Below are 27,652 nucleotides of genomic sequence, written 5' to 3'. Positions count from 1 at the left end.
CATTTCGTAATAACGTTGAAAGGACACGCGTGACCGCTTGTGGAAGTACCGACCTAGTATCGGTAAAACAGTCAAAAGCCTTTTCCAAAAAAAAGAAAAGAGTAAAAGGTAAAACAACGATGTTGGACGATTTTTGAAGTTGGAGGAGAAAATGAGAAGGAGTTTTTTGCCCTACCCTTCATTACCGCCTGACCTTTCCATCGCGATTACGTGGACGTGCAAGATGAGCATTTGTGGTTAAATATATATTTCTTTTTAGAAAATGACAGATCGTTTTGCTAGATAAGAATCTTATTCCTCAGCTGGGATCATGTAGAGCCCTTTGAAGCTGCATTGAAAAATTGGGCCTTCAACCCGTTGGTTCCCGTTGAAGTCCACAATTTGGAGAAAAATCCTGGAATGTTTTCCTCAAAAACATTTATTTTCGACTGGAGAAAGACAGACATGAACATCTTGGATGACATTGGGGTGAGTAAATTATCAGTTTATTAAAATTATCAATTTTAATTCTGAAGTGAACTACTCCTTTAATGAGTTTCTATAAGTAAATCATTGATATTTTGATAGTTCACTCCTGTGATTACCACTTGGTCCATTGGGTCATTGGAGTAGTAGTTCTCAGCATGTGTGCAGCGGATCCAGGCAGGTTTGAGTAACTCTTCCTCTCCTTTCTCCTCCTCGTGGCGGTCAGTGGACGTCTCCTCTGCCTCTCTACTCCTGCTAGAGTTCACAGATCTCTCTCGACTGCTGGAGGCTCCATCTGTTCTCCTCTCTTTCTCCTCCTCCACACGCCGGCGCTTTCTCTCTCGACTGCCTGAGCGACTGTGAATGTGTTTCCTGTGTCTGTCTGAGGGGGGCGAACCTGGCTCGTCTCTATGCCGATATCGTTCTCTGGTGGATGAAGGCAATATTACTGTGGTAAAAAATAACGGAACAGACAACCCAGTGAAAGTACTTATTAAACTAAGTCTATAGAAGTGTGTATGTGTGTGTTTGAAGGGGTTTAAACAACTGAAATCACACAAAAATGCAGTAAGATGTCATTACTTGGTCACCTGTAATAGTGTCAAAAGGACCCAGAGATGACACAAGCAATACTTCTTTTCTTTGCATAAATTAAAAATTCATGCAGTACCGGTAGTGTACTGATGACTCACAACTGGTGTTTAAACATAAAAACTGTGGGTCCCAAATGTCATGTCACCACTTACTGTTGGGAGTAACTTGCAAAATGAAAAGCAAAAGAAAAAATATTAATAGAGAGCAGTGAAGTGCATTACCTGCTGCGGTGTCTTGATGGCACGCGCCCTCTATCGTAGTCCGCTTTACACCGTGGGCTGTCTGACCGCCTGCGCTCTGAACTGCACCCTCTGTCCCGGTCCCGCTTCTCTCCTCCAAAATCACGGTTATGTCGACTTCCATATCCTCCGTAGCTGTGGCCTCTGTGGCGGTGATCGTCATGGTGACGGAGTCTCTCGGGCGAGCGGGAGGATGTGTCTGTCTTGTATTGAGTGTTCGGGCGGGAGCGTTCAGATTTGAAGGAACCTCCGGGCTGCACGTAAGCTGGGTTGAAACTGGGTGGAGGGGGAAGCTGTGGCTGTGGAGGGTAGCTCATGGGATATGATGGCGAGTAGGGCATGGAAGGTGGCACTGATGGGGGCTGAGGGGGCAACGGTGGAGGGGGGACGGTGGGCATCATGTAGGGGTAAGAGCTCTGAACTGGGACGGGAGCCGAGCCGTCTGAGCTGCGAGGAGCAGGTGGAGGAAAAGGGGGCGGATCTGGGAAGCCCGGTGGGCGTAAGGGACATTGGGGCAGAACGTTAGAACCCTGTGATGGTGGAGGGAAGTGGAAAGGCATGAAGTCAGGATGAGGTGGCATGTAGCCACTGCCTCCCTGAGGGTTATAGACAGGACCGGGAGCAGCTGGAGGGTCGTAGTGATAGCGTGGTGGAGGGGGCCGGTACATTTGGCCTGGAGCGGGTGGTCTTCCCCATGGGCATCCGCGGCCAGCGTGAAAAGACATCTGTAAAGAAGACATGGACGTAAGAAAGATATGGATATAGAAGATTTTCATACAAGGATGGGTTACACTACTTCAATGGTCCACTTTAGACATTCTACTACTATAAGTAACTTTACAACTACATGTCATTAGAGTAGACTTAAGTTATTAGGAGACTTTAGAATACTATTAGGTTAGGGTTAGATGTTAGGCCTGGTTGTGGAATAAGTTGACATGTACCGGTAGTTGCATTGTTACTTAGTCAGTAGTAGAATGTCTGGCGGGCGGGGCACCATGAAAATAAAGTTTTAGCAGATATTAAGCAGACAGACAGTCTACTAATACTCTAATGAGGGTTAGAATAGCAAAGTTACTTAGTTAGTGGAATGTTTAAGTGGACCATCAAAAAACAAAAATGTTACCCAAGTATGCACTTGAACTAATCAGTCAGAACTGGAGAAAACCACATCTGAATTTTGTTATTTTGTTATTGACTGTTTACTTGTCTTCAATAAATCCTTGGTCATTTTTTTTTATTTTTTTATCCTTGGTCATTTTTTTTTTTTATTACATTAGTTAGCCTATAATTCGCTGTGCGGTGTTATCACAGTTGGTACCAAGAATTGTGAAGTTTCATGAGTATCTAAAATTTTGATAATGTAACAATTTGCAGCAAAAATAACTTCTGTGATACAGCCTTATCGTGAGATAAAATTACTTAGGCCTATAGCGTGATATTTTAGTAATCTTAAGAGTAGATTAAAAGTAGTTTTCTACTACTTTAATGAATATCGTGAACACCATTGATTTAAAGGGATACTTCATCAAAGAATGAAAATTCTGTCATTTCTAATTTTCAAAAGGTCTTTCCAAACCTTGATGAATTTTTATATTTTGTGGCACATAAAATAATGTCCATAAAGTGGAAGTCAATGGTAACCAACAGTCCAACAGGGTTTGATTACCAACATTCTTCAAAATAGAAGAATAGCGTATTTAGGTAAGAAAGGACATAAGGGTAGACGCCATACAAGTTATTTAAGGCATAAGAGTAAATAACAGAATTAATTTTTTTATGTGAACTGTCCCTTTAAATAAAATACCCTCGTACCGATTAGAGCGAAAGACATTTCTTTCGACATAAAGGCATTTTCTAATTATGCGGCCAAAATAAAACGACGCTTCTAGCATCGTGGATGCAGCGATTTACATGGGCCCAGGTTTTTTGTTCGCTTTTGTGGTTGAGACAGTGGCAATTTTGACATGGCAAGTGAAAAGTTTAACCACTGGCCCTGTAAGCAATCTAGGGTTTTGGCCGAGTCACGTCTTGTAGGCGTCTCGAAACAATTTATTATCCCTCTCAAATGCGTATTTTTAATGCATTTTCACCCGTTTTAACACACTGAAAACACGCTCTGAAATATATCTAAGCTAACGTTACATCAATTTCAGCATCTCCTATGATTCAATGACAGAACAGCACTTTAATAATGATGACGAAAAACTTCCTGAAGAATAAATCTTACCTTTAGAAGTCTTTGCTAAAGCTTTGGAAATAAATCAGTGATGCTGTTTATAATGTTTTATGTTTACAGGGGAAAAAATCATAGGAAAAAATGCTCAGTTTATGACGCTGGCAACGCGGTGTGTGCTGCTGCCAATCAGATTTAGGCTGTGTGACAAGTGACCAATGAGAACGCGAGAAACTATCCCTCGCTAAAATAGTCTTCTTCTTGTTCTTTTGGTGCATCACTGCCACCAACCGAACCGGAGTGTGAAGAGTCGATGCAGAAAGACATACAAGGGGGGAAGAAAACAAATGCGTATTGTATTCTTAATTCGAGTAAATTTTCGCTTTGACAACAATTTTCCTATAGTATTTGTGTACATCGAAGGACAGTTTTTTGTTCACCCATACTCCCACAACTTACACCACATCAATATGTTCACTATGCACACACATATATTTTAAGGAAGTATTTTTTCTCTTTCTACAGAAACACATCACTTGTGTATTTGCTATTCTTAATCATAAACCTGATGTATTTCTATCTGAATCTTTATCTCAATGTATGTAATAGTCTGCTCTCTCTTCTACAGTTGCGTCCTCTTCATAGTGATCATCCAATCATAACCGTTTCAGAAGATCAGTCTCTTATCAGATTTCTCAGCAGTCCAGCCATGATGGGTGTTTGGATGCTTGAGCAAACACAAGGGTAAACAATTCATAATTGGATTTTATATTGCAAGTTTGTATTGATTGTATGGTTTCAAAAGCACCAGACCATGTGTGTAGAATTTTATCAGCATTTCAATCTGAGTGATAAACTCAATTGAAAAATTAATGTTCTCATCAAGTCATGATACCATTGTTTCTGGATGTTCTTAGAACATTCAAAAAGTCAATCATAAAATAAAATAAATACTTTTGCTTGGTTATGCAAAAGTTAAATAAACATTCAATTTTATCAAGTTGCAAAAATTATGAGAATGATACTTGTGAATGTTCTCAATTTTTTTTTTTTTAAGTTCTTTGAACATCCGACCAAAACATTTCAGGAAAAAAGTTCCATGAGCGATGTATTATAATGTTTTTTTGCAGCTATAACATTTTGAGAACATTATTAAACTTTAAATGCACATTCTATTGTTACTGGAAGAAAACTTTAAGAGAACCTTGCCAGAATATTACCCAAAGTTCTGAAAACATTCCCTGTTAGCTGGGACATTTCTTGTCTTATCTTCATTTTAAAAGTTTCAAAATCCTAAAACTTTCCAACTTTCCAAAATTCATTTTCCCAACTCATCAGTAGGCTACAATATATTTTTTCAGTATCATTGAAAAGTTCATGCTGAGTAAAACAGTAGATGGCATCAGCATTTCTGTATTACAATAAATAACATTGTAGCTCTCAAAGGTCAAGAGACAAGACATCCAGCCTGCTCTTGATGGAGGGCCAAAGGACTTTACATTTCATTGAAGAAGTAAAAAATTATAGGTACCATGCACATTACAGTTAATGAATAAATGACAAATTACATTACATTAGCATGTAGGCCTATTCATTTACAGACACTTTTGTCCACAATGAATTTGTAAGTAGTGTAGAATTGTAAAGGAAAAATGTACTACAACTGAACAGTGTCATCTAGTACAGGTGGAAACACAAAACAACAAACTATGGAGACAAATGCACACATAAAAAAAAGGAACCTGTTATTGGAGAATGTTTGCTAGTGTCTACTATCTTCTGTCTTGAACGACGAACTCAAAAGAGCCGCAGCACCTCCTGCTGGTGAGTGCCAGCCAAGCGCGTTTCAAACTATCTGACATCGATTTCTCGTGTCTGTCATTCCTTTCCGGTGACCGATTATTCAGGTCTAATATCAAAATGGCGGCAGTAGCAGCTACAAACCCTTCGCAGCTTTTACCTCTCGGTATGTGCGACTTTCATTTTAATTGATTGTTTGCTTTATTGGATTAAGTTTGTAGTTGTTGTAGTAAGGAGCATATAGTTCCATGTAAGTCGCATTCAAACCTCAGTACTTTTTATTATATTGTATTGGACACACGTGTACACAAACGGTTTATAGGCATATTCGCTGAAACATTTTATTTAATTCAAATGAATTGTAGGATATAAACTGAAATCAGACCCCACAGTCAGTATGGGTTAATTCTGTTAAAGTGCCTGCATCACCGTGTCTGCATCACCCTAGCCTCAATCACAATTAGACTATTTCATTCATTTATGTGCCTTTCAAGTATATTAATTACGAGTTACAAGCACATCATGTATGACCAAGCGTCGTTTTACAAGTGGGTAACGTTAATCTCAGAATTGTAGATGATAGATGACCAGTTGCTGAGTTTTGAAGTTGAAAGGGGCCTGTTGATTTAAAACATTGTTAAATGCAATTCTGTATGAATGATTTAGCAAATTTCAATCATTTTTAGAGATGCGATTTTTCGTTATTTAACAAAATTACTTAGTTTTGATACCATGTATAAATAAGTGATGCATTTATAATATTCAATTTTGAATTCAGATGTACTTACTTATTTTGGTTTATTGTTCGTAATATAATTTATTTGTTTTATTTGGGCTATCTAGCCTATTTTATTCAGCATGACATGATGAAGGCCCCTTCATAGGAACTCTAAAGCTAGTGCAGGGGGTTTTCAATCTTTTAGATGCCAAGGATCCCCAAATATGATCATCTTCATGCCAGGGACCCCTATCCTAAAATAATAATAATAAAAAGAACATCTTTATAGTTTCTTGTATAAAAAAGAACCCATTTGTACTGTAAAAAATCATAATAATTTCAAAATATTATTTTATAGTTACATGTACATTATGAATATATTTTTTTCTCAGAAGTACTGTACTGTTAGATTTATTCATTTACTTATGTTTGTATGTTTATATATATATATATATATATATATTATATGTATATTATATCTTATATGTATATGTAAGTCCCAGGTCTTTACTTCGAAAACCCCTGTGCTAGGGTATGTGTTCACTCAGTGCGTGTGACATGAATATCTTCATTTCAAGAAGGATTAATCTTGATAATACCGATGTTGAATTCTTGTTAGGGACCAACTCCGTGTCTTCATCCATGTTGCTAACTAGGAGATTTGAATTTGTCACATACTCACACACATACAGGTTGGACCGTCGGCGAAAGCCTTAAAACTGCAACTGATAGAATGTGCACTGTAGCACGATACTAGATCTCTCTGTAAAGGCGGGTCTTGGAGACATTTTAATGTTCGCAATATTGTCATATCACACGCACCTTCTTGTTACAAAATTGTCTGTGACTTCTCTAATAATCGCAAACTCCAAATATAATTAACTAAAAAATTAGTATTAATGTCAAACTTGTTGAAGATTAAATTATACATTTGCAGTTCATAAACCCTTCAAACTATAAGCGTAACCGTGACAGCCGATATAACTGCTTTATTATTCACCGTTTCGGTGTGTTGTGAGATAATGTGTCTTTGCATCTGTTAGCTTTTACAGATTCTTAACAGTATGCACACTGCAAACATCACACAGCCTCAGTCTTACACTGCTTCGATTGTCTTTGATTGTGTTTGTCATGACATGTATGATGTCTTTCAGAGCTGGTGGATAAATGCATTGGCTCTCGGATTCACATCGTCATGAAGAACGATAAAGAGATTGTGGGAACTCTGCTCGGGTTCGACGACTTTGTCAGTATCCTTTAACCTCTGGGAAAAACGCTGACACCTATTTGTGATGGTTAATATTTTAGGATTAGATTTAACTTAATTGAGCAAAATACTAGTAGCCAATAATACAGGTACACATTCACTTATTTGTTCTGTAAATGTAAGAGACTCTTACATTTGTTGCAATGCCATTTTGTTGCTGTTTTAATTAAGTGAAATAAAAAGCAAATTACCTCTGCAGCAATTCTGCTGATATGATGTAACGAAAGAGAAGGTGCATTGAATTCAATGAGTGTGGCAGGAATGTACTAAAGATTCTCATTTCATAATGTAATGCATTCTTTGTGATGTGTTTCATTTTCTTGATTCTTTTGATCAGACATGGTCCTTGAGGATGTGACAGAGTTGTAAGTAGATGTTCCTACCCAAAACATATATGCCTAATAATTTATGCCAAATAACTTTTTACCGTATTTATTCATCCAACTTCTCTGACTTAAACTTCACAAACATACAACTAAATATACATGATATAAAACATATTCTAATGTAGGCTAGATGTTTCTCTGGGATATTTGGGGGCCAGACACCATGGCATTCTTATTAACAGGGTTCAAACAGAGTTTGGAAAATGGCAAATTTTTTGAATCTCCTTAAAACATCCAGCGTTAAAAAGAAGAAAAAGAAATAAATTGAACATTTGAAATTTAAGAAATGATGTCTTCACTTGAGGTTCCCTTGTGTCTCGTGAGTGTCTTTGCTTTGTTTCCACTAAAAATGGCATCCACCTGTCTTGTCTCCAACATTATCAGTGTACGTTTCAAAAGCATAGTTGAAATTTCTGAAAAACAAAAACAAAAGCCTTTCCATTCAATGTAAACGTTCATTACATTGTTCAGGTTATATTAAGTTACCCCATGGGAACTTTATTATTATATTTTATTATATTATAAGGTTATACTATATATTTATGATTCAGAAACTCACTTGGAATACATTTTTGAAAATGAAGTGTACACTGTTTTCAAGGTGTAAGGAAAATACCTTTTTGTGTGGTCCCACATTTTTTAGAATGATGAAATCAAGTATGTAATTCAATAATTTAGCAAAAATTTACAAAATTTACATTTGTGAAAACTGACTTTATTTTTCAGCTTAAACATTATTTATTATTGAGCCATAACTAAAGTTGTTGTGTCACAGTGAAATCACTCCAGAGGGAAGAAGAATCACAAAACTGGATCAGATTCTGCTCAATGGCAATAACATCACAATGGTATGATCATTGAGTTCATCTTTAAATCATCATCTTTAAATATCAATCCACACTTCATGAATTGACAACATTTGCTTTGAGATGGATTTAGTATATGAATATGCATACGGGTGATATGAGTAAAGCTAAAGTTTATTTTTTGTTTAGTTATGGTATTTTGCTTCATTTTATGTGTAACCTCAATTTATCAAACATTTAAGCCCAAAAGAACGCTGTCTCTTTAATTTGACCAATTTGTAATTCTGTAATTCCAATTTAATCTTTTAAACTGCGTGAGAACATGAAGTGTGGCATGAGAGCACCATTGCTTGTCAGACGTAGCAACAGTAACCAAAGGTCAATTGAGGTGGATAATTTTCTTTATCTGTTAAGAAGACATGCACATAAACTATGATGGATTCACATTTACTGAATAAATCCCTCAATGCACAACAAAAAACTCTCAGGATGTGATTGGATAACTGGCCTAACCAACAGACCAATCGAAGCGTCTCACACAATTGTGTTCCCAAACACCAGCATCCGAACGCAAGAGCGTTTCGTCTGCGTATTATGAGGCACAAGTCATTTTATGATGAATGGAAAAAATAGCGCCAGTTTCTTCTCCGATTGCAGCAATTTCCATTCTTATTGCAGATATTTTTGCACCAATGTCCTAGGAAGACGATTTTGTTCTCTTGAACACATGGGATGAAAACGGTGCTTTATTCACAAATGTTTTATGTTATATTCCAATTTTGCGATTAAGTTAAATTTGCAACTTGCAAAAATAGCTAATGATACAGAGTCATTTTCTTTTATATGGACCTGTAAAACTAAACATAATAATTAACAGAAATACTTGCCTAGATCTATAAAGGCTATAGAAAGACTAGTTATTAACCCATTTCAGATTTCATGTTGTTTGATTTGTTACATCTGTCGAAATGCGGTTTTAATTATTTGGACCATATATTCCATTTAATAACATTACCAAGAATCAACACAATTAAAAATTGCATTAATAGATGAACGCTAATCAACATGGCAGGTCACTTTGTTATATATGACGAAACCATGTGTTTCTGCTGTTTTCCAGTTGATTCCAGGAGGAGAAGGACCAGAAGTTTGAGAAACGTGTAGCACATGACAGAAAATAAATGTACAAATTATGTTCCTGTTTCATGGAAGAATTGATCACTTCTTTTTTTAAAAAAAAGGCATTTTCATTTCATGAGGGGAGTTTTTCCACAATAGTTATTTTATTCTTTAAGTGATCCAAAATGGTTTTGTAAACATTTGTTGCTTGTTACAATAAAACAAATAAAATTAACTGGACTGTGTTGTCATTCATTGTATAACAGCATTTTGTGTTATATTCCTGAAGTGGAATCTGTAGATAAAGAAACTGAAGATCTTTTGTGCAATCATTGTTGGTTTTAATGTGTGTTTTTTTTGTTTGTTTTTTTTGCTTTAAGAACATGTCCTATGAGTGAATTTGCTATTAGGTTTTCCTCATTTTATTTTGTATATGCTGAAATAGATGTACATGTAGCTTTGAATTCAACTACCACTGTGATTAATTTAACAAGTTTAGTAACAAACCCATTTAAAAGATGAATCTACTGTCAAAAGTGTCATGCAACTACTGTATCTAGAATGTCAGAAATGAGGAAAAGAAATGAGAAATTCTTAAAACTGGTCTAGTTGTACAACTGTATGTATATTAAGATCCCAGCAAGTATCTGTCTCAGTACATGGATGGCTTCTCTTCTCCTTTGGGATTTGTCACTTTCTCCAGGTTCTTGCTGATGACGTCATATAGTTCAGCCTGAGTACAAACAACAGAAATCTGAATATACAGCCGTACAGACGATTCCACAATTATCGTGATTCATTCATAAAGGCCATATCCTTCGCTTGTGTTGTAGCGTTTCTCATTTAGAAGCCGTTTGCTAAATAAATTAATGTAAACAACTCACGTAGAATCCGCGTATATCAAGCACGATCACTCTGATCTCAGAATATGCTGCTTCATCCTTCTCGTGCACCAGAGAGCGATAATCCATCTATCAAAAGAACATGCCCTTTATCATTACACAAAAAGGGTATGAAAGTGACTTCAAACTTGCTACCCAGGCAAGTTTGAGCAAAACCAAAACTGACCAATCAGTTGTGAGTAAAGTGACATGATGTATCTGATGCAATTAAGCCACTCTCCTTGTGTCTCTTGCTCCAAATTAAAGCAGTTTCCAGTGAAAAAATTTTAAAGACAAAATTACCAGTCTTTTGCTGCTAATACATTATTAATTATATTATTTTATTATTCATATCTTAAATAAATTGACAATATTAAACTTTGCATTTAAATGAATATAAATATATACACACAAATACTATATAATATAAATATTATATAAAGCATTTTTAATTGTTTAAACTTAGACATTTTCTTTTGAGCTCTAGTGAACATATATACATTTAAATTTAAATTATTTAAACTTGCATTGATATAGTCAGAAATTTTCTTTCAACTGCCTTATCAAACTTTTTATTCCTGGCTTGTAAATGCATTTAAATTCACGATATTTTTCATAATGATTGCTTAATCCTCAACAGAGAAATTCATTTGGTTGGACTCGCGAGAAGAGAATCAAACTGACACTCTCCATGATCCATGTGGTTGGATGTTCTCTGTTAATTACAAACTCTGCATCAAACCCCGAGTTGAACGTTTGTATAACCAATGTTGCAAGACTGCTGAACCTGATGTAAACCAGGGATGTGTCCGAAATCGCCCCCTATACCCTTAAATAGGGCACTATTTGAGGGGACAGCCATTTGTAGGTGCAAACCAACTACAAGTACACTCATTCAATCCCATAATGCACCACAATAATGAGCATACAACGGATGAACACTCAACAGCTAGAGAATACCCATAATGCACTGTGAATTCAACTGTTTAATTACGCTTTATACATGCTAGTTTCCATGACAGAGTTCAAAGTCTTTTCACTACTACTGGAGCTGCCAGTTTGCTAAGTTTCAAATGATTATTAAACAGCAAGCACAAACTGAAAGAGCAGCAGCCCTTTCAGCACAGTCAGTGCCCAAATTCGCTCACTCGTTTTCATTCACTCCTTCAAGAGCGTATATTAGTGGATTAATGTAGGGAATAGTCAATGAGGGTATAGGGGGTGATTTCGTTGCTCAGGTTGGATTTGCATGGTTTTGTCAACTCTAAACCTATTCTGAAACTCTTCATGCAACAGGCCACTGGCGATTTACCCCCAAACAGTTAATATGCAAATCATGTAATAATCATGTATTATTTTAAAGCAAACTTATTTATTAAATGAAATAAATAATATACATTTTAATAATTAAAAAGGATTTCCTTGCTGTGTACACGCCTTTTCATATTCTTAAAAGGGGGGTGAGGGTGATGTTTAATGTGTGTGAAAATACAAAAAAATCTACTAAAAATACTAAAACCCCCTGAGAATATGATATTGAAAGCCCTATTTAATAACTGTAGCTATACAAAAAAGTTTACACTAAGAAGTGGATTGGATAGGTAACTCACCACATGTGTGTCTTTGGAAGCTTTGGCCACTGCATCACCTCTCTCTGAGAAGTACCTGCAGATAATATACATATACACTTTGATTACCAACACGAATAAATCAGGGCAGTGCAAAACATGTAAACAATGAAAGCTTGTTTCCGCCACAGAATCAAAAAAATTAAAAAGCTAATTGTGGACTTTTTGCTCGCAATTGTTTATATCTTGCAATTGCAAGAAAAAAAGTCACAATTACAAGATTAAAGTTGCAATTACTTTTTTATTTTTTTTTATTACGTGCCTGAAACAAGCTTCCATAGTGTGCATAATTGATGAACTGAAATTGTTAGGAATTGCGCATACTTGTTAATGTTAGTCTGAAAACCTTCCACCTTGGTCTTCACAGCAGTAATCCTCTCAAGGATTTTTTCCTAAAATTTCAACCAGTCATGTTAACCACTCAGAAACAAAAAAACATTATGTGCCATAGTCGATCACAGTCTATAACACCGTCTATAAACCAGCCATCTTCAAAGAAGAATTAAGGGTTAATAACCTGAATTGCAACTCCAAAATCATTTCCATCTTCAATTTTTGGAATCAGATGAGCAATCCAGCAAGAGACCTGAAGAAAAGTAAAGCAAAAAGCTGCCAAACTACGGTCTTGGAAAATGCTGAAAACATTTCTACGAGTCCATTTTGCCCACTTACAGTGATGCAGGTCTCCTTCAGAGCCATTATCTCCGGTTTTACAATATCCAGCAACTTCACAATCCGCTCATTTCCTTTGATGAAGCCACACTTGGGAGCTGACACAAGAAAATGTAACGTTACAACAAAATTCCATATTTACACAGTTACAGTTAAGGTTTGGTTCTTACATTACCATCACTCTGGTAAACATACATTTTCATCTAATCAATGCATAACCCTTTTACCCACTTTTTTTAGCAGATTCTCCAGTCATACTCTTTTGTTGATTACCAGGTATTTTTGGTGCTGTTAACTTCACCAGTGTGTTTTCTTTCTAAACCAGCATTCAATGGTATCACACCTGTCGGACTGCTTCAATAATCCACCATCATGAATATATATGCTTTTCATTTTCTGTCACTATTCACAAGGATAAAGGTGCACAAAGTAACTTTACTATGGTAAAACCCCACCTACGTCAGCACTCCAACATGTGGTGCGGAAACCCCCCTTCCCCTTCCTGCCCCGCACCAAAAAATACATTTTAAAAAGGTATTCCACCTAGTCTAAAATGCATTGATGGAAACAAAAAGAAAGAATACCAGGATCATAATAAACAAATTGATTAAAATTGATTCAAGGTTTTTAACATCACAGGACGATGTTGTGAAGCAGTAATTTCCCATTGCTTTTGGTTTGGTATAGTAACACTTGTTTGATTTGTGCTGGTCAGATGAAGTACAGGACAAATTTTAGATGGTGTACAAATGAAGAAGAGAAAAAAGTACAACCCCATTCCCAGAGAAGTTGGGACATTTTGTTAAATTTACTAAAATTCTAAATCTGTGATTTGTCCATTATGAATTCTATAATTGATAGAATTAATATTTTAAGAATGAACGTTTCCCACTTGTAATTACGACTTTGCTTAGTCAATCATGTGCACTATTGCCTCTACTTGAAGGGCACATGCCTTTCTGTAAAGTTCAGCAATCCTTATTAAACACACTTAAACTAGCTAATTAAGATCTTCAAGAACATTTGATATTTTCAGACATGTGTGTTGAAGCAGGGTTGGAACTGAACTCTGCAGGAAGGAGGATATGCAGGAACAGGATTGGCACTCCTGGTCAAGACAAAGACTTTATTCTCCACCCTCATCATCATCGAGATCACATGATTAACCAGTTAAATCTCATTTACGTGTGTGTGCAAAATTACCTTTCTTCTTTTTCTCATCATCTTCATTTTTATCTGTCTCCATCTCCTATTAAAATATTTTAATAAATGTTAGGGTATGGGACATCTATTTCTAGAATTATTATGAATACTGATCCGGATGCCAACCTCCTCCTCTGCAGCAGGGGGGTCAGGAATGGGAATGTCCAGGGGTGCATGGAGAGACGAGAGGTCAGTGATACTGAACTCATCCCCCTAAAACCATAAAAGAGAAGCATTTTTCATTTCACTTGTAGCTGGAGTAAAAATTTTCAAATGGTAACCATGGGCAGCAAAACCAAGGTCATGAGTTCATTTCCCAAGGACACACATACAGACTGACACATGAATACCTAAATGTACAGGTCACTTTGAATAAAAGCATCTACCAAATGGCAAAAAAAAAAAAAAAAAAAGTACCTTCAGCAGGTTGTCAAGCTGTGAGATCTTCAAAGGTATGTGATTGGAGAACAGCTCTTCTGCCTACCAATACAATGAATATTGTTAGCACAAACAGCCACAGTGCACGATCTCAAATAGCCTATGTGTGTATTATTTCAAGTGAATTCATACCTGCTTATACAGTGACTGGCGGTAGTTTTCTATCTGGATGAAGATAACACAGATGAACAATTATTATTTTTAAAAAATATATATATTTAAATGAAATATTTAGGTTGTCTTTGTCCATGAAAATGATCGCGCCTTCAGTTAATGGCCATGTTTACTTTCACTTTCAACATTCGTGGATGAGGAAGTGACTCAGGTTTTTTTTTTTGTTTGTTTGTTTTTACATATAAACAGCGATTTCCAGTAGTGTTTTATTTTCAACAATCATTAAACAAACAACAAAGAGCCCTTTAAATCTTCTTAGGAGCCATACCGTCACAGCTCAAACAGATGCAAACGCGTTTACTTTAAATTTGTTCGACTCTGTTAACAGTGGAGATACTATAAAATCTATAGAGATGAACTTACCCTCACTGCATTATCAGAGTTTATCTTCAGTACTTTAGCTCTGGACATAATGAAAGCAATTCTGCGTTATTTTCAGAGGAAAAGATCACGGTACACTTAGCAGCAGACGTTCAGGTGGCTCGCGCAATTCACTTTCACTTCGCGACACTTTCGATTCAATAATGACGCCCACAATCCACTACTAAAGGATAAAGTGAAATAGGCTACTCATTTTTTTCATCATTATTAATATTTTAATTTTTGTATTTACGTTTTTAGATTAATGTGTTAAGCTTTGCATAATTAATTTACACATTCCTCATTATTTCATTTAAAAAGCGCCGTTTTGTGCACACACATGCAAGGCATGCGCCCACCAGACGCCAGGGGGATCCAAAAACACCACTTTGGAATTAATTTTAATAGTTTATTTCTGTATCTTACACACATGAACACGTTTTAACCATTAATAGTGAAGTGAAATAAAATTAGAAATTTTTCGCATTTGAAAATAAAAATGGTATAGAGAGTGATAAGTAAAAGTGAACCCATTCTCCCTATACTGTACAAAATAAAGCGCGAAGAAGAATAACATGATGGACGGAAAGACAAGAGGCTCTTTTTTAACAGTGAGTAGATGAAGCTGTATTTCTAAACATACTGGGACACACACACACACACACACACACACACACACACAGACAGACAGACACTCACGTCGGTCTACTCTTTATCATAATGGTTTTTATACTGGACAAACTATATTCTATTCCCCAAGACTAAACATAACCATCACAGAAAACCTCTGCATTTTTACATTTTTATTAAAACATTTTTTAGCATGTTTTTCATCCCATTTTAATCACGCCATTTTAATTCCTCAGGAAATGTCCACATAAACAACGTTTATGTTGTAATCAGTGGCATAACTTTATACTGCTGCCACTGTCACCGGTAATGTAAAAAATAACAGCAGAGCAGTGCACACCTCACCATAGGTGGATGTTATGGAGTCCACAATCAACATCTTGGCAAGTTGATAGATTGAGGACTGCTGAGCAATTTTTGCTCTAAAACAGGCCCTGAATGACAGTAGTTGTGCAGGAAATGTAAATCCTATGTCCCTGTTGTAGTGGTCAGACAGATGTTTTGCCTTGACATACAGTTCATCATCACTTGAGAGCTGAAGAGTCATGGGGTGTAGGGCCTCAACATGTCAGAGGTTGCTCGCATACTGTTGAATCTTTGAGAGAGCTGGTTGATTATTGTGTCTAGATTAGCGTTAAAAATGTTGACTCTGAAATAACGTTCTGTGTTGGACAGGCGCTCTTCTTCACACAACTAGTCATAATGACATTTCATTCTTCTGACTCTCACATTTTCGAAAGTTGTCTGAGATTCCCATTTTTCTGCGAGCGTCTGTGCCTTAACCTTTGCCTGGTCAAAAGCGTCACGATACTCAGACAAGCTCTGAATGGTGTTGTCCAGCAATGTCAATGCCTTCTGCATGTCAGCGTTTGTAGCTTGAAGCATTGTAGATACAGCATTCACACTCTCCAAAAGTTTAATATGTTGAATCACTTGAAAAATTAAAGGGAATTTATTTTTTTTTCCTGCTGCTTCACCACGCTCATGCTTCTTGTCACTTGTCAGATATATTTTTGTCAGTGCTTTCATTACATCCACATATCTGTACCGAATAGCAACAATGGATTCATATATAGAGGACCAGCGGGTTGGACGTAGTCTTGGGCCGTTTGATCTGCTCTTGCAGCACAGGGTCATAGGTCAATAATGTTCAATAATGGCAAGGAAATTCCCACTGTTTGGCTGTCCCAAAATGTCCCTGTGTCCCCGGAACGCTAGGTTGCACAATGCGCTTTAGCACTTGTTTAAAAAAAAAGCGCAGCATCATGTCCCTCTCCAACTGCACATCAATGGTGCCATTAAGTTTCCACTGTTCATACAACTAGTTAAAGTTGTGAAACTGTATAACTTTATACAAAAATTCTTAGCGAGTCATTTTTTAACACTAAAATCCACGTTAACAACCACATTATTTATGTCTGTGGCTTTATCTTTGAAACTGAGATTACTAGTACAAGGTTTGGCCCCATTTAGGATACTTCCATTTTCTCACTGTCACGCAAATGCCCGTAAACTAAAGTTTGTCCAGAATCATCCAGTTGTGCGCTCAGGAACCCATACATCACCATTTCATTCATAAAGTAGACGACAAACTCATGACAAATATGGAGTTATAGTGCTTGTAACTTGTAAATATATAACTTGTAAACAATAACTTGTAAAATCAAATAATTATTTTGCCATTAATTGGGCGTATCAAATACTCCTTTACGTATTTCACAGGACAGTTGTACCTAATATCCAACATATTTATATTTTCATTTTTATAATTAGAGTTAAAACTATTTTATAATAATAATATCAATAGGCCCTATACGTGACAGCCCTATATTAAAATAAAACCAAATAAAATTAAACAAGTAAACCCAAAATAAAGAAAAGATTCGATATTTCATCTGTTTACTTGCATGTCTCTTCTGACAGTTCCCAACGTCAGAAAACCATGAACATGCGAATGTGTGTGGAATTATTGAAATATTAAGTTAAAATCTGAGCGTTCGGCTGACAAAAAAAGTTTGGGAACATCTGGTCTAATTGAAGCTGAGTAAAGGAGCTGGTTACAAAAGAACAAGAGTTCTGTGTTGCTTGTAGACTGAGAGAGAAAAAAGCCTGTCGATCGCCCCCTGGAGGAGGAAGAAATAATGACGAGGCTGAGCTGTCCTTTGCACACCGAAAACAGACAGAAGCCAGAGAGAAAGCAAAATAAAAGACAAATAAATGGAGCAACTGAATTTAAAAGGATAAAGGAACAACCGTGGGAGCCGAGCCATGAAGTGTAATAGTGAAGATAAAGCAAAAGCTTACAGCACCTGGTATTCCCAGGCGGTCTCCCATCCAAGTACTAACCAGGCCCGACCCTGCTTAGCTTCCGAGATCGGACGAGATCGGGCGTGTTCAGGGCAAGCGTGCCGCACAAGCCCTGAAAAGTGAAGCCAAAACGTCTCGATCGCCCCCCAGTGACTGGTCCTAGTATAGGTCATAAGCCCCGCCTCCCCGTGTTATTCAACGGGACGCGAGACCAACTAAACAATTAAATTACACTTCAAATATCTTTTTTCTAAAGGTGGTTTCTTTCATTTGCTGTCGTTTTTATCACGCTGATGCAAGTTCAAGTGTCTGTTTCAAAAATAAGTTGTTTTTTAGTTAGTTACGTGATGCGGTGGTGTAACGTCATGATTGACAGCTGTGATTGACAGGTTCTCCGAGCGAAGTAGTCACTGAAGCACCAACGGACATTTTTTTCGGGATCTTCGGAGGACTGAGGAGATTGTATTTACTTTATTTTAACAAGCCTCTTGTCGTACTGCAATCAATTTTTTAAAAAGTGTGCAGAATCCACTCTCCCTGAGAGCATTCTGCGAGGGTGAGGGCGGAGTGTTGATTTTCGCGGCTTTACTTCCTGCTCACTACTGCGCATGTCTGGTCCCGAGATCGCTACTGCGCAGACTCAAGTTCCAATATGTCAGCGCCATATCGGGACTCTGGCGGCTTCAGTTCTCATCAATGGAAGAGAGCGAAGGGGCGTCGTCCATCTTTTTTTACAGTCTATGGTTCAGGGTGGTATGGCCGTAAGCGAGAGTCTCAGCCAATAAAGAGCTATTTAAAGAAGGGACACCGGAGCTCGGCTCGCATTCACACACGTCCCAGACTGCAGCTGAAAGACAAACAGGAAGCACCAAGTGTTTTCATGCAGGCTTGATCATGAAACTGAGAGGACTCGTGAATTTAAAAAAAATGTTTTCAGACAAATGGCCCCAATCTCTGACTCCCTTCACCCATGCATTATTGTAGTGGGGTGAACTGCGGTCTTCAAATAGCCAACAGGGTTCACAGTGTGCACTGTCACACTCATTCATTCATGGACAGTGGTTCAACGTGATTAAAACAAGTTATCTTAACAAAACATGAACAAATAAAATGCAATAAAATCAACCATGTAAAACCAACTAGAACCAATGGTGTTCATTAACTTGAATTAAAGGTTCTGTATGTAGTTTTCAGCGACCTCTAGCGGTGGTGTTTCAGATTGCAACCAATAAGTTTACAAGCGTGTGCTCTTGCGCGGCGTGCTCGAATTTATGAGCGAGCACTGTGGGTACCGGCGAGACCGAGACCAGGACTTTGCCGAGACGCAACACACCGGAGAAAGCATCACAAAACATGCTGGAAACTAAGGTAAACTCCCACTGCAACGTTACACAATAATAGGCTACTTTTATCAGCTTGACGTTGAACTAATGCTCCATGCTCGTACCATGATAAGTATGGAACACTAGCAACCATGGCGAATTTTGCCACTGCAAGCACCACTTCACATTTTCTTCAGGAAATGTACATTCTAGGTTTGTAGATAAGGTTTCTCCATGATTCAAATGCCCTGCCGATGTTGAGCCGTGTTTTTTCACCCGAAGTTCATCCGATTCACGTTACGAGCTTCAGCAGAAAAAACTTTTTTGTTTGTTTTTTTATCAATATGTGGAGTTTGTGTTGGAGTCTGTGTTGTGCTGGGAGCAGGTCGTTTCTTAGTGTTATCAGACATGTCATAAGTTGCATAAGTGATAAGTCCATGTCATAAGTTGCAGTGTCGTCGCTGTTGAGTGCAAAGTCAGTAGGCTAGACGAGGTGAGAGGCTCGGGAGTGCGCGTGCAGGTCACGTCACTGTATTTCGCGGTAAATCCGACCCCGCACCTTCACATAAAAATAAAGAATACTTGCTTTCCGAGGTAATAGCAAAACCCGCAAAGTGGATCATTTTAATGTGAGATTACAACCCCTTCACACACAGGCAATAAAAAAAGGATTCATTTTAGTAGAAAAGTTACATACAGCACCTTTAAAGGTTTTAGTTATTTAGTAATGTCCAAAATAACAGCAGAGCAGTGCACACCTCACCATAGGTGGATGTTATGGAGTCCACAATCAACATCTTGGCAAGTTGATAGATTGAGGACTGCTGAGCAATTTTTGCTCTAAAATAGGCCCTGAATGACAGTAGTTGTGCAGGAAATGTAAATCCTATGTCCCTGTTGTAGTGGTCAGACAGACGTTTTGCCTTGACATACAGCTCAACATCACTTGCGAGCTGAAGAGTCATGGGGTGTAGGGCCTCAACATGTCAGAGGTTGCTCGCATACTGTTGAATCCCCGAGAGGGGGTCAGCCCTATGTTCCCACAGCCCTATGCTGGTTGATTATTGTGTCTAGATTAGCGTTAAAAATGTTGACTCTGAAATAATGTTCTGTGTTGGACAGGCGCTCTTCTTCACACAACTAGTCATAATGACATTTAATTTTTCTGACTCTCACATTTTCGAAAGTTGCCTGAGATCCCCATTTTTCTGCGAGCGTCTGTGCCTTAACCTTTGCCTGGTCAAAAGCGCCACGATACTCAGACAAGCTCTGAATGGTGTTGTCCAGCAATGTCAATGCCTTCTGCATGTCAGTGTTTGTAGCTTGAAGCATTGTAGATACAGCATTCACACTCTCTAAAATTTTAGTCTGCAGAATCACTTGAAAAATGAAAGGTAATTTCTAATTTTTTCTTTTTTTCTCCTGCTGCTTCACTACACTCGTCCTTGAAATGAAAAAGGACGAGGATGTAATGGATGTATGTGGATGTAATGAAAGCACTGACAAAAATATATCTGACAAGTGACAAGCACTTGTCAGATATATTTTTGTCAGTGCTTTCATTACATCCACATATCTACCGAATAGCAACAATGGATTCATTTCTAGAGGACCAGCAGGTGGGACATAGTCGCTTCAGTGTTACACCCGAGTGAGGGCTCTGTGGATTCGATGCCAGTGTGCATGGCCCACCTTTTAATACTGTGGCCAACAAACACATACAAATGTTCGATGTTGTCATAGAACTGTGACACTACTGGAATGCTTTTTACTGCATCATTCAGCACTAGGTTCAGGTTATGTGGCACACAGTGTACGTTGCAAGTGTCTCTTTTTCCCTGATCCTGGCCTGAAAAAAATGGCGCTTGGTTGATTTCAGTCGTAATCTCCTGCTGAACACGCTGTGACAAAATATAAATGAGCTTATTTTGGATAAAGGGACTGAGATATTTAATTGACCCCTTGGGCCGTTTGATCTGCTCTTGCAGCAGGTTTGGCCCCATTTAGGATACTTCCATTTTCTCACTGTCACGCAAATGTGCGTAAACTAAAGTTTGCCCAGAATCATCCAGTTGTGCGCTCAGGAACCCATACATTGTTAAAGTGTGTTTTTTTCATATAAAACAGGAGTCCATATTCTTTGCTCTGGCCCAACGGGATTAGAATTTATTGAATAGTCTGCAAACACAGTCTCATGTCCGAACCTTACTTCCTCGCCTACTTCCTGGCTTACTGCCTAGAATTGCCCTTGTTCGCCCCCTAGTGGCAGGTATAGCCTGAACAAGCATTATAATACTTACATATTGTTACATCCTTTCTCTTTTAGAAAGTTTTCTTTTCCCTGCAACACATTTGCAAACATTAAATGCAAATAGGAATGTACTTTCAAATGTACAAAAAGCTCTTTTTTTTTTTCATTAAATGCCATTACCCAAAATTAAAAATGGCTTTAACATCTCAAAACACTTTCCCCCCAAATTTTTTTTTTCTTTTCTTTCAAAGTCCCCTAAATGCCAGTTTAACCTGTTAAGCTGCAACCCCACTTTTGAAAAATCCCCAGAAATGACATACCCAAACTGAAACAGATACAGTTCATGAACCCTTTGCACTAAAAGCACAAGTATGATCTCATTTGAAAGCTGACACCTGGTAGTTTATTGTAAATGTAGAATTAATTATTGTCATAATGATTTTTTTTTTTTAAATAGCTTCAAAGTTTTGTAAAGTTATTAGAATTTTTTTTTTTATGAAACATATTAATGAAAATAAAATTGAAGTTGGCACTGGAGCAATCTAGAAATGCACTACAGCTAAAGCCACATGTCTGACCATGTTATATTTAAAATATGAAGATAATAAGTCTAAAACTCTGTATTTAGTTAAATGTTTTTCAAGATCATGTCATGACTTTATTTTGATTAGGCTACTCTAAAAATGCTACTGATGTTTAGTCATCGTCTAAGCATCCATTCAGTCTTTTGTCTCTATTGTTTTGTGGTGCAAACGAGCCCCATTCAGTCTCAGTCTCCCCCTGCACACATTCACACCTCTCCAGACTGGTTATGGCTCGAAATATGCATTTCTTTTGTCTGCATTATAGTTACTAACGACTGGCTATTCACATGCTATTCATAGGGTTTCAATCCCTAATTTCTTTGATCAAAGTTCTCACTTCACATTTGAAGTGCACTAAATAGTGGTCAAATGCACTAAAACATATCAGTAAGCATTCTTATTTAGAACAAAATTCATAAAAGAATAACCCCTGGTGGCAGGTGCACCTGGGCTAGCTAGCATGTTAGCTTAGCACACCATCAATACACGACCATTTATGAGATTAAAACCATGTTTGTGCTCCAAACTTACTTCATAACGCAATCGAGTGTTTTAAATAATATTTTGTGATCTAATTTGGCTTCAGATAAAAAAAAAATCAGACAGAAAACATTATTTATAGTTTTATGCACGATGATAAAGTCTATATCGATTAGCATTACATTATAAATATAATCTATTATTATGAAAATACCTGGCATGGCTTGAAGAACACAGGCAAATCAAATAGCCTATCATAGCAAACATGTTTATTGTCTTCAAAACATCTTTTATCTGCATATTACAGCGGGATCTCTATAGCTTTGTGTGTAGCAGTGACGTCCTGGAATGTCACATGATTATGGTTCTTCTTCATGTTCCATATATGGATTATTTTTTGTGCATATAGCGCCCTCAGGCTGTTGGTATGGATTGAAAACACTGCACATCTCAGTAAGAAGCGCTCACAATGATTACATCGACACATTTGGGTATAAATTCAATAAATATTATTCCTGTCTTTAGAAATATGACGTGAATCTATGAGAATATATCAATATTTCTCCAAGTTTGCACATTTTTTAGCTAAAAGCCCTGAAGGACGTTGTTTTGTGTATCGCTGTCATGACGACAGCACGGGAGTTTTTTATGAATGAAAGCGGCTGACGCGCATAATTCATATTAAAGGTATCGACTCATTTTTTCATTTCATAACTCCTGACACAAATTAAGACATAACTGTCACTATAAGTTTCTCAGAATACAATAGTGGTCAAATACTGAAACTTGAGTCTTATATCTTTTTAATGATGTATAGTTTGTCAAGGTATAACATTAAATCTGATAGTAACTTTGAACTATATAAATAAAAAAACGCTTCAGTGCGCCCACGCACTGGTGAAGCTTAACAGGTTAAGTAGTAAAGTCCTTGTAGCGTTGAGGCTGATGAACAACTCTACCACATCTGGTTGTCTTCGGTGCATCAGTGTCACAGGTATCGCTCTGAGTTTGAGGGCTCTGCTGGGATAGTACAGTGTCTGTATGGGTTCCCGGAGTGTTTACTGTCTCTATATCAACAACCTCTGTTTGAGGAACAACATGAGCACCTAAGGTGTCTACGGTTCCTCCTGATAACTGCACCCGAATCCATTTCAACCTCATAGGACATAGCGTAAACTGGTCTTTTCACCTTGCCCAGCTTCCATTTGGTGTGAGGCTCAAATGTCTGCACTCTGACAGTGTCACCTGGTCGTAGGGCATCTAGATCCCTGGCTGATCGGTTGTAGTACGCACATTGACGCTGTTGGTTGTTAAACAGTGCCTGCTCTGCTTGAACCACTTTAGGCTGGAGAAGGCTGTTTTTCGCCGGTAACAGAGACCTCGTTCGACGGTTCAGCAGTCTTTGAGCAGGGCTGCTCTCCAGTCCTGTCCAGAAGCTTTGGCTTTGTGTAACAGTCTCTTTGCAGTTTTAACGGCAGACTCTGCCTTGCCGTTACTCTGTGGGTAACCTGGCGATGAGGTTTTGTGGTCAAATTCCCACAGTTGGCTGAATCTTTGGAACTCTTGAGATGAATATTGAGGTCCGTTGTCTGAGACTACTGTGTTGGGAATGCCGTATCTAGCAAAATGTGCTTTTAGCTTCTCACTGTAGTAGCTTTTGTGTCTGGCAAAAAGTCTGTTTCCCAAAAATTGGAATAGTAGTCGACTGTTACATGGTAGTTTTTGTTATCAAAGTGAAATATGTCAACGCCTACTTTGGCCCATGGCCTGCTTGGCACATTGTGTGGGTTGAGCGTTTCTCTGTGCTGTTTGTCATCCACTGACCTGCAGATGTCACAGCGAGCTATGTGTGTCTTTATGTGGTCGTTCATGCCAATCCAGTAGACACATTCTCTGGTCCTTCGAAGACATCCTTCTGCCCCGAGATGTGAGGAGTGCAGGCGGCGGGTGATGTCTTTCTGCAGTGATAATGGAATAACAGCACGTTCACCTCGAAACACAATGCCGTCCTGATAACTTAATTCCTCCTGGAATGAGAAGTAGGGTTTGATTTCCTGAGGTACGGCCCTTTTGTCCGATGGCCAACCCTGCTTCATCAGTCGGATCACAGTTTGTAGAGTTTTGTCATCTTTTGTAGCTGTCCTGATCTGGCTTAGACTGTCACCTGAAATGGGTAAGTGTTGCACCATATTAACCGTCTCTATTTCAGCTTCTACAGAGCTCAGAGATGGGCATTCTGGGAGATATGCTCTGCTTAAGGTGTCTGCCAGTAACATGTCTTTGCCAGAAACATACACTATAGTCAGGTCGTACTTCTGAATACGTAGCATCATTCTTTGAAGTCTCTTGGGCGCACTCAATAGAGGTTTCCTAACTATGGACTCTAACGGCTTATGTTCAGATTGGACAGTAACTTTACAACCATACGTGTACTGATGAAACTTCTCTACACTGAACACCATAGCTAGAAACTCTTTCTCAATCTGGGCATAACCCCGCTCAGTCTGTGTGAGTGCCCTGCTTGCATAGGCGATGGGCTTACCCTTTTGCATGAGTGCTGCTCCCAAACCTGTGTCCGATGCATCACATTGCACTACAAGGTCCTCCTCTGGGCACTAGTTCTTCAGAACAGGAGCATCTGCAATAGTCTTTTTTAGTTTCACAAAAGCATTCTCATGCTGCTCCGACCAGTTCCAGTCTGTGTCTTTGTGTGTCAACTGTCACAACACTTCACACTGGTCTGAAAGGTGTGGGCAAAACCAGGGCCGGAGTGGGGCCACTTTTCAGCCCGGGAGTTTCAGGCCCAAGACCGGCCCACTTTTTCCATGGTGGAATTCCAAATTAGCACTTTTTCCAAATTGGATAAATGAAGCAACAATTCAGCTCTTACTATTGTGTAGCCTAGTTTGTATTAATACCATGGTTCAACAAATAATGTAAACGTTAAATAATAATTCACTTAAACTTTATAAGAAGCAATTGCGACTTTATTTCACACAATTCTTTGTTTGTTTGTTTGTTTATTTATTTAAAAGGGGCAATGCACATTAATGAACATAAGGACAATGTCCAAATGTAAATGAGCCAGATTTAGCCGTACAGACTAATTGGAGTCCCTAATTGGAGACATCTGGAGTCCCTGGCAGGTTGTTGTTATAAAACTAAATAAAAAAACATTGCATACATACACATTAAAAACATAAACAGATTACATATACACAGTCAACATCAAACAAGCACAAATAATGACACATAGAATATGTCAACCTGTGAATAAATAACTGCACTACTGCAAATTGTGACAACATATTTGATTGTCCAGCAACCACTCTTTTATAGTGTTTGAAAAGGTGGTAAGAGAAGAAATGTTTCTTACTTCTGTAGGTATTGTGTTCCAGGTATGCGCTGCACGGTAGGAAAAGGCTGACTGTCCAAAGGAACTTTTCCTATATGATATTTTACAGTCACCTCTAGAAGTCGCTCTGGTGGATGCGTTAAGGTTTTGTTTAACAAATTCATTGAGTGGAGGGGGGGCTAAACCATGGAACATTTTATACACAAGCAAGATATCAGCAAATTTGACCATATTTTCCCAGTTTAAAAAACCATGTTTCTTTAAAATATTACAATGATGAAAAGAATTTGACTTATTATCCATTGTTTTCAAAGCCCGTTTATAAACTGTTTCTACTGACTGTAATGTAGTCCTTCCTGTCTGCGTCCAGCTGGTCATACAGTAGTTCATATGTGACAATATCATGGCATTGATGTACAACTTTGAGGCCTCTGTAGTTAAATTACTTCTAATATGCCTAAAATTTATCAAGTTAAATTTAATTCTGTTTACAACTTTTTTAACTTGTGATTTAAATGTCAGTTGTGTGTCTAGTATTATACCTAAATATTTAAACTCCTGTACAACTGACAGTGTTCTTCCTGCTACAGTAACTTCTGGATCGGGATCTTTATTTGCCGATTTCGAAAAGAACATGCATACAGATTTACTTGTATTAAGATGTAAACAAGAGTTTGTTAGCCAATTTGAAATTTTGACCATAGTAGCTGATAGTTCCTTGGCAGCTTGCCTCTTGTTTTTTGCATGTACATATATAACCGTATCATCAGCGTACATCTGACAAGTTACTGCAGAAGGACAAACTTCAGGTAGATCATTAATATACAGGCAGAACAACAGAGGACCCAAAGTTGAACCTTGCGGTACCCCCAAGTCATTATCAGCTACTTGGGAAGATTTATGGCCTATGCGAACACATTGTTTTCTATCTAAAAGGTATGATTGTATCCATTTGATGACACTGGATGAAAAATTAAACTTTGATAACTTTGTTATTAAAATCTCATGATCTACTGTTTCAAAGGCTTTCTTCAAATCAAGGAAGACCGCCCCAACTACACCTCCTTGGTCAAGTTTAGCCTTTATATTTTCCAAAAGAAAACAATTAGCTGTTTCAGTGGAATGATGTTTCCTAAAACCAAATTGCATTGGATGTAATGTAAAAGATGTAGCATTTAAATGAAATGTTATCTGTTCAGAGATCCATTTTTCGGCAATTTTTGATACTGATGGAAGAATACTGATGGGTCTATAATTACTAATAGTCATATGATCACCTGATTTATACACTGGTGTAATTGTAGCAGTTTTCCAAGCACTTGGAAAAACTCCATCAATGATAGACTGATTAATAATTTTTGTAATAGGAGGGATGAGCGCCTCCTTATGGGTTTTAATAAATATGGTGTCCATTCCGTAAACATCCTTTGCCCTTGAACAGTTTAAGGAGGAAATAATCATACACACTTTGGAATTAGTCACTTCTCTAAAAGTTAAAATGGGAGCATTAGTATTCAGAGGAGCGATAGAATAGTTCAATCCCGGGGAATTATGAGTCAAAGTTTTTATAGAATCAATGAAATAATTATTAAATGCTATGGCCACTCTACTTGGATCATCGATCACATTTCCATCTATATTTAATTCGATTTTTTTATTAATGGTATTATATTTCCCGGTTAATTTATTCAAATTCCGCCAGATTTCTTTACTGTTCCCTTTTGTTTCACTTATAGCATTAATAAAAAATGTTGCTTTAGCCTTTTTGAGTTCTTTTACAACCTTATTTCTCAGTGT

General features: G+C 37.7%; 3 protein-coding genes across 4 annotated transcripts in view; 1 reads left to right on the top strand and 2 right to left on the bottom strand.

Annotated features, from left to right (window-relative positions):
• Positions 1 to 3,683, bottom strand: part of drosha (drosha ribonuclease III) — a 38,345-nt gene extending 34,662 nt beyond the window's left edge. The window contains exons 1-3 of one of the 2 annotated variants that reach the window (XM_079850720.1): positions 3,529 to 3,683; positions 1,281 to 2,023; positions 585 to 891 (exon numbers count right to left, since the gene is read on the bottom strand). In XM_079850720.1, coding sequence (XP_079706846.1) covers positions 585 to 891; positions 1,281 to 2,023 — 1,050 coding nt within the window. In that variant the 5' untranslated portion in view covers positions 3,529 to 3,683. The remainder of the gene's footprint in view (positions 1 to 584; positions 892 to 1,280; positions 2,024 to 3,528) is intronic. The other variant, XM_079850721.1, reaches the window with a different exon arrangement.
• A 1,686-nt stretch (positions 3,684 to 5,369) lies between these two features.
• Positions 5,370 to 9,801, top strand: lsm5 (LSM5 homolog, U6 small nuclear RNA and mRNA degradation associated). The gene is made up of 5 exons (XM_079850739.1): positions 5,370 to 5,440; positions 7,147 to 7,242; positions 7,597 to 7,624; positions 8,421 to 8,493; positions 9,572 to 9,801. The coding sequence occupies exons 1-5, from the start codon at positions 5,395 to 5,397 to the stop codon at positions 9,602 to 9,604; spliced, it is 276 nt and encodes a 91-aa protein (XP_079706865.1). The 5' UTR covers positions 5,370 to 5,394; the 3' UTR covers positions 9,605 to 9,801.
• Positions 9,674 to 15,293, bottom strand: psme2 (proteasome activator subunit 2). The gene is made up of 11 exons (XM_079850737.1): positions 14,930 to 15,293; positions 14,525 to 14,557; positions 14,372 to 14,434; positions 14,081 to 14,167; positions 13,955 to 14,000; positions 12,752 to 12,849; positions 12,597 to 12,665; positions 12,404 to 12,471; positions 12,062 to 12,116; positions 10,455 to 10,541; positions 9,674 to 10,303 (listed from the first exon to the last, which is right to left on the bottom strand). The coding sequence occupies exons 1-11, from the start codon at positions 14,975 to 14,977 to the stop codon at positions 10,223 to 10,225; spliced, it is 735 nt and encodes a 244-aa protein (XP_079706863.1). The 5' UTR covers positions 14,978 to 15,293; the 3' UTR covers positions 9,674 to 10,222.
• Positions 15,294 to 27,652: the final 12,359 nt, after the last annotated feature.

The sequence above is a fragment of the Squalius cephalus genome (assembly GCF_949319135.1).
Source record: "Squalius cephalus genome assembly, chromosome: 19".
Lineage (NCBI taxonomy): Eukaryota > Metazoa > Chordata > Actinopteri > Cypriniformes > Leuciscidae > Squalius > Squalius cephalus.
The sequence above is the reverse complement of the archived record's forward strand: the minus strand, read 5'-3'. Positions and strand labels throughout refer to the sequence as shown.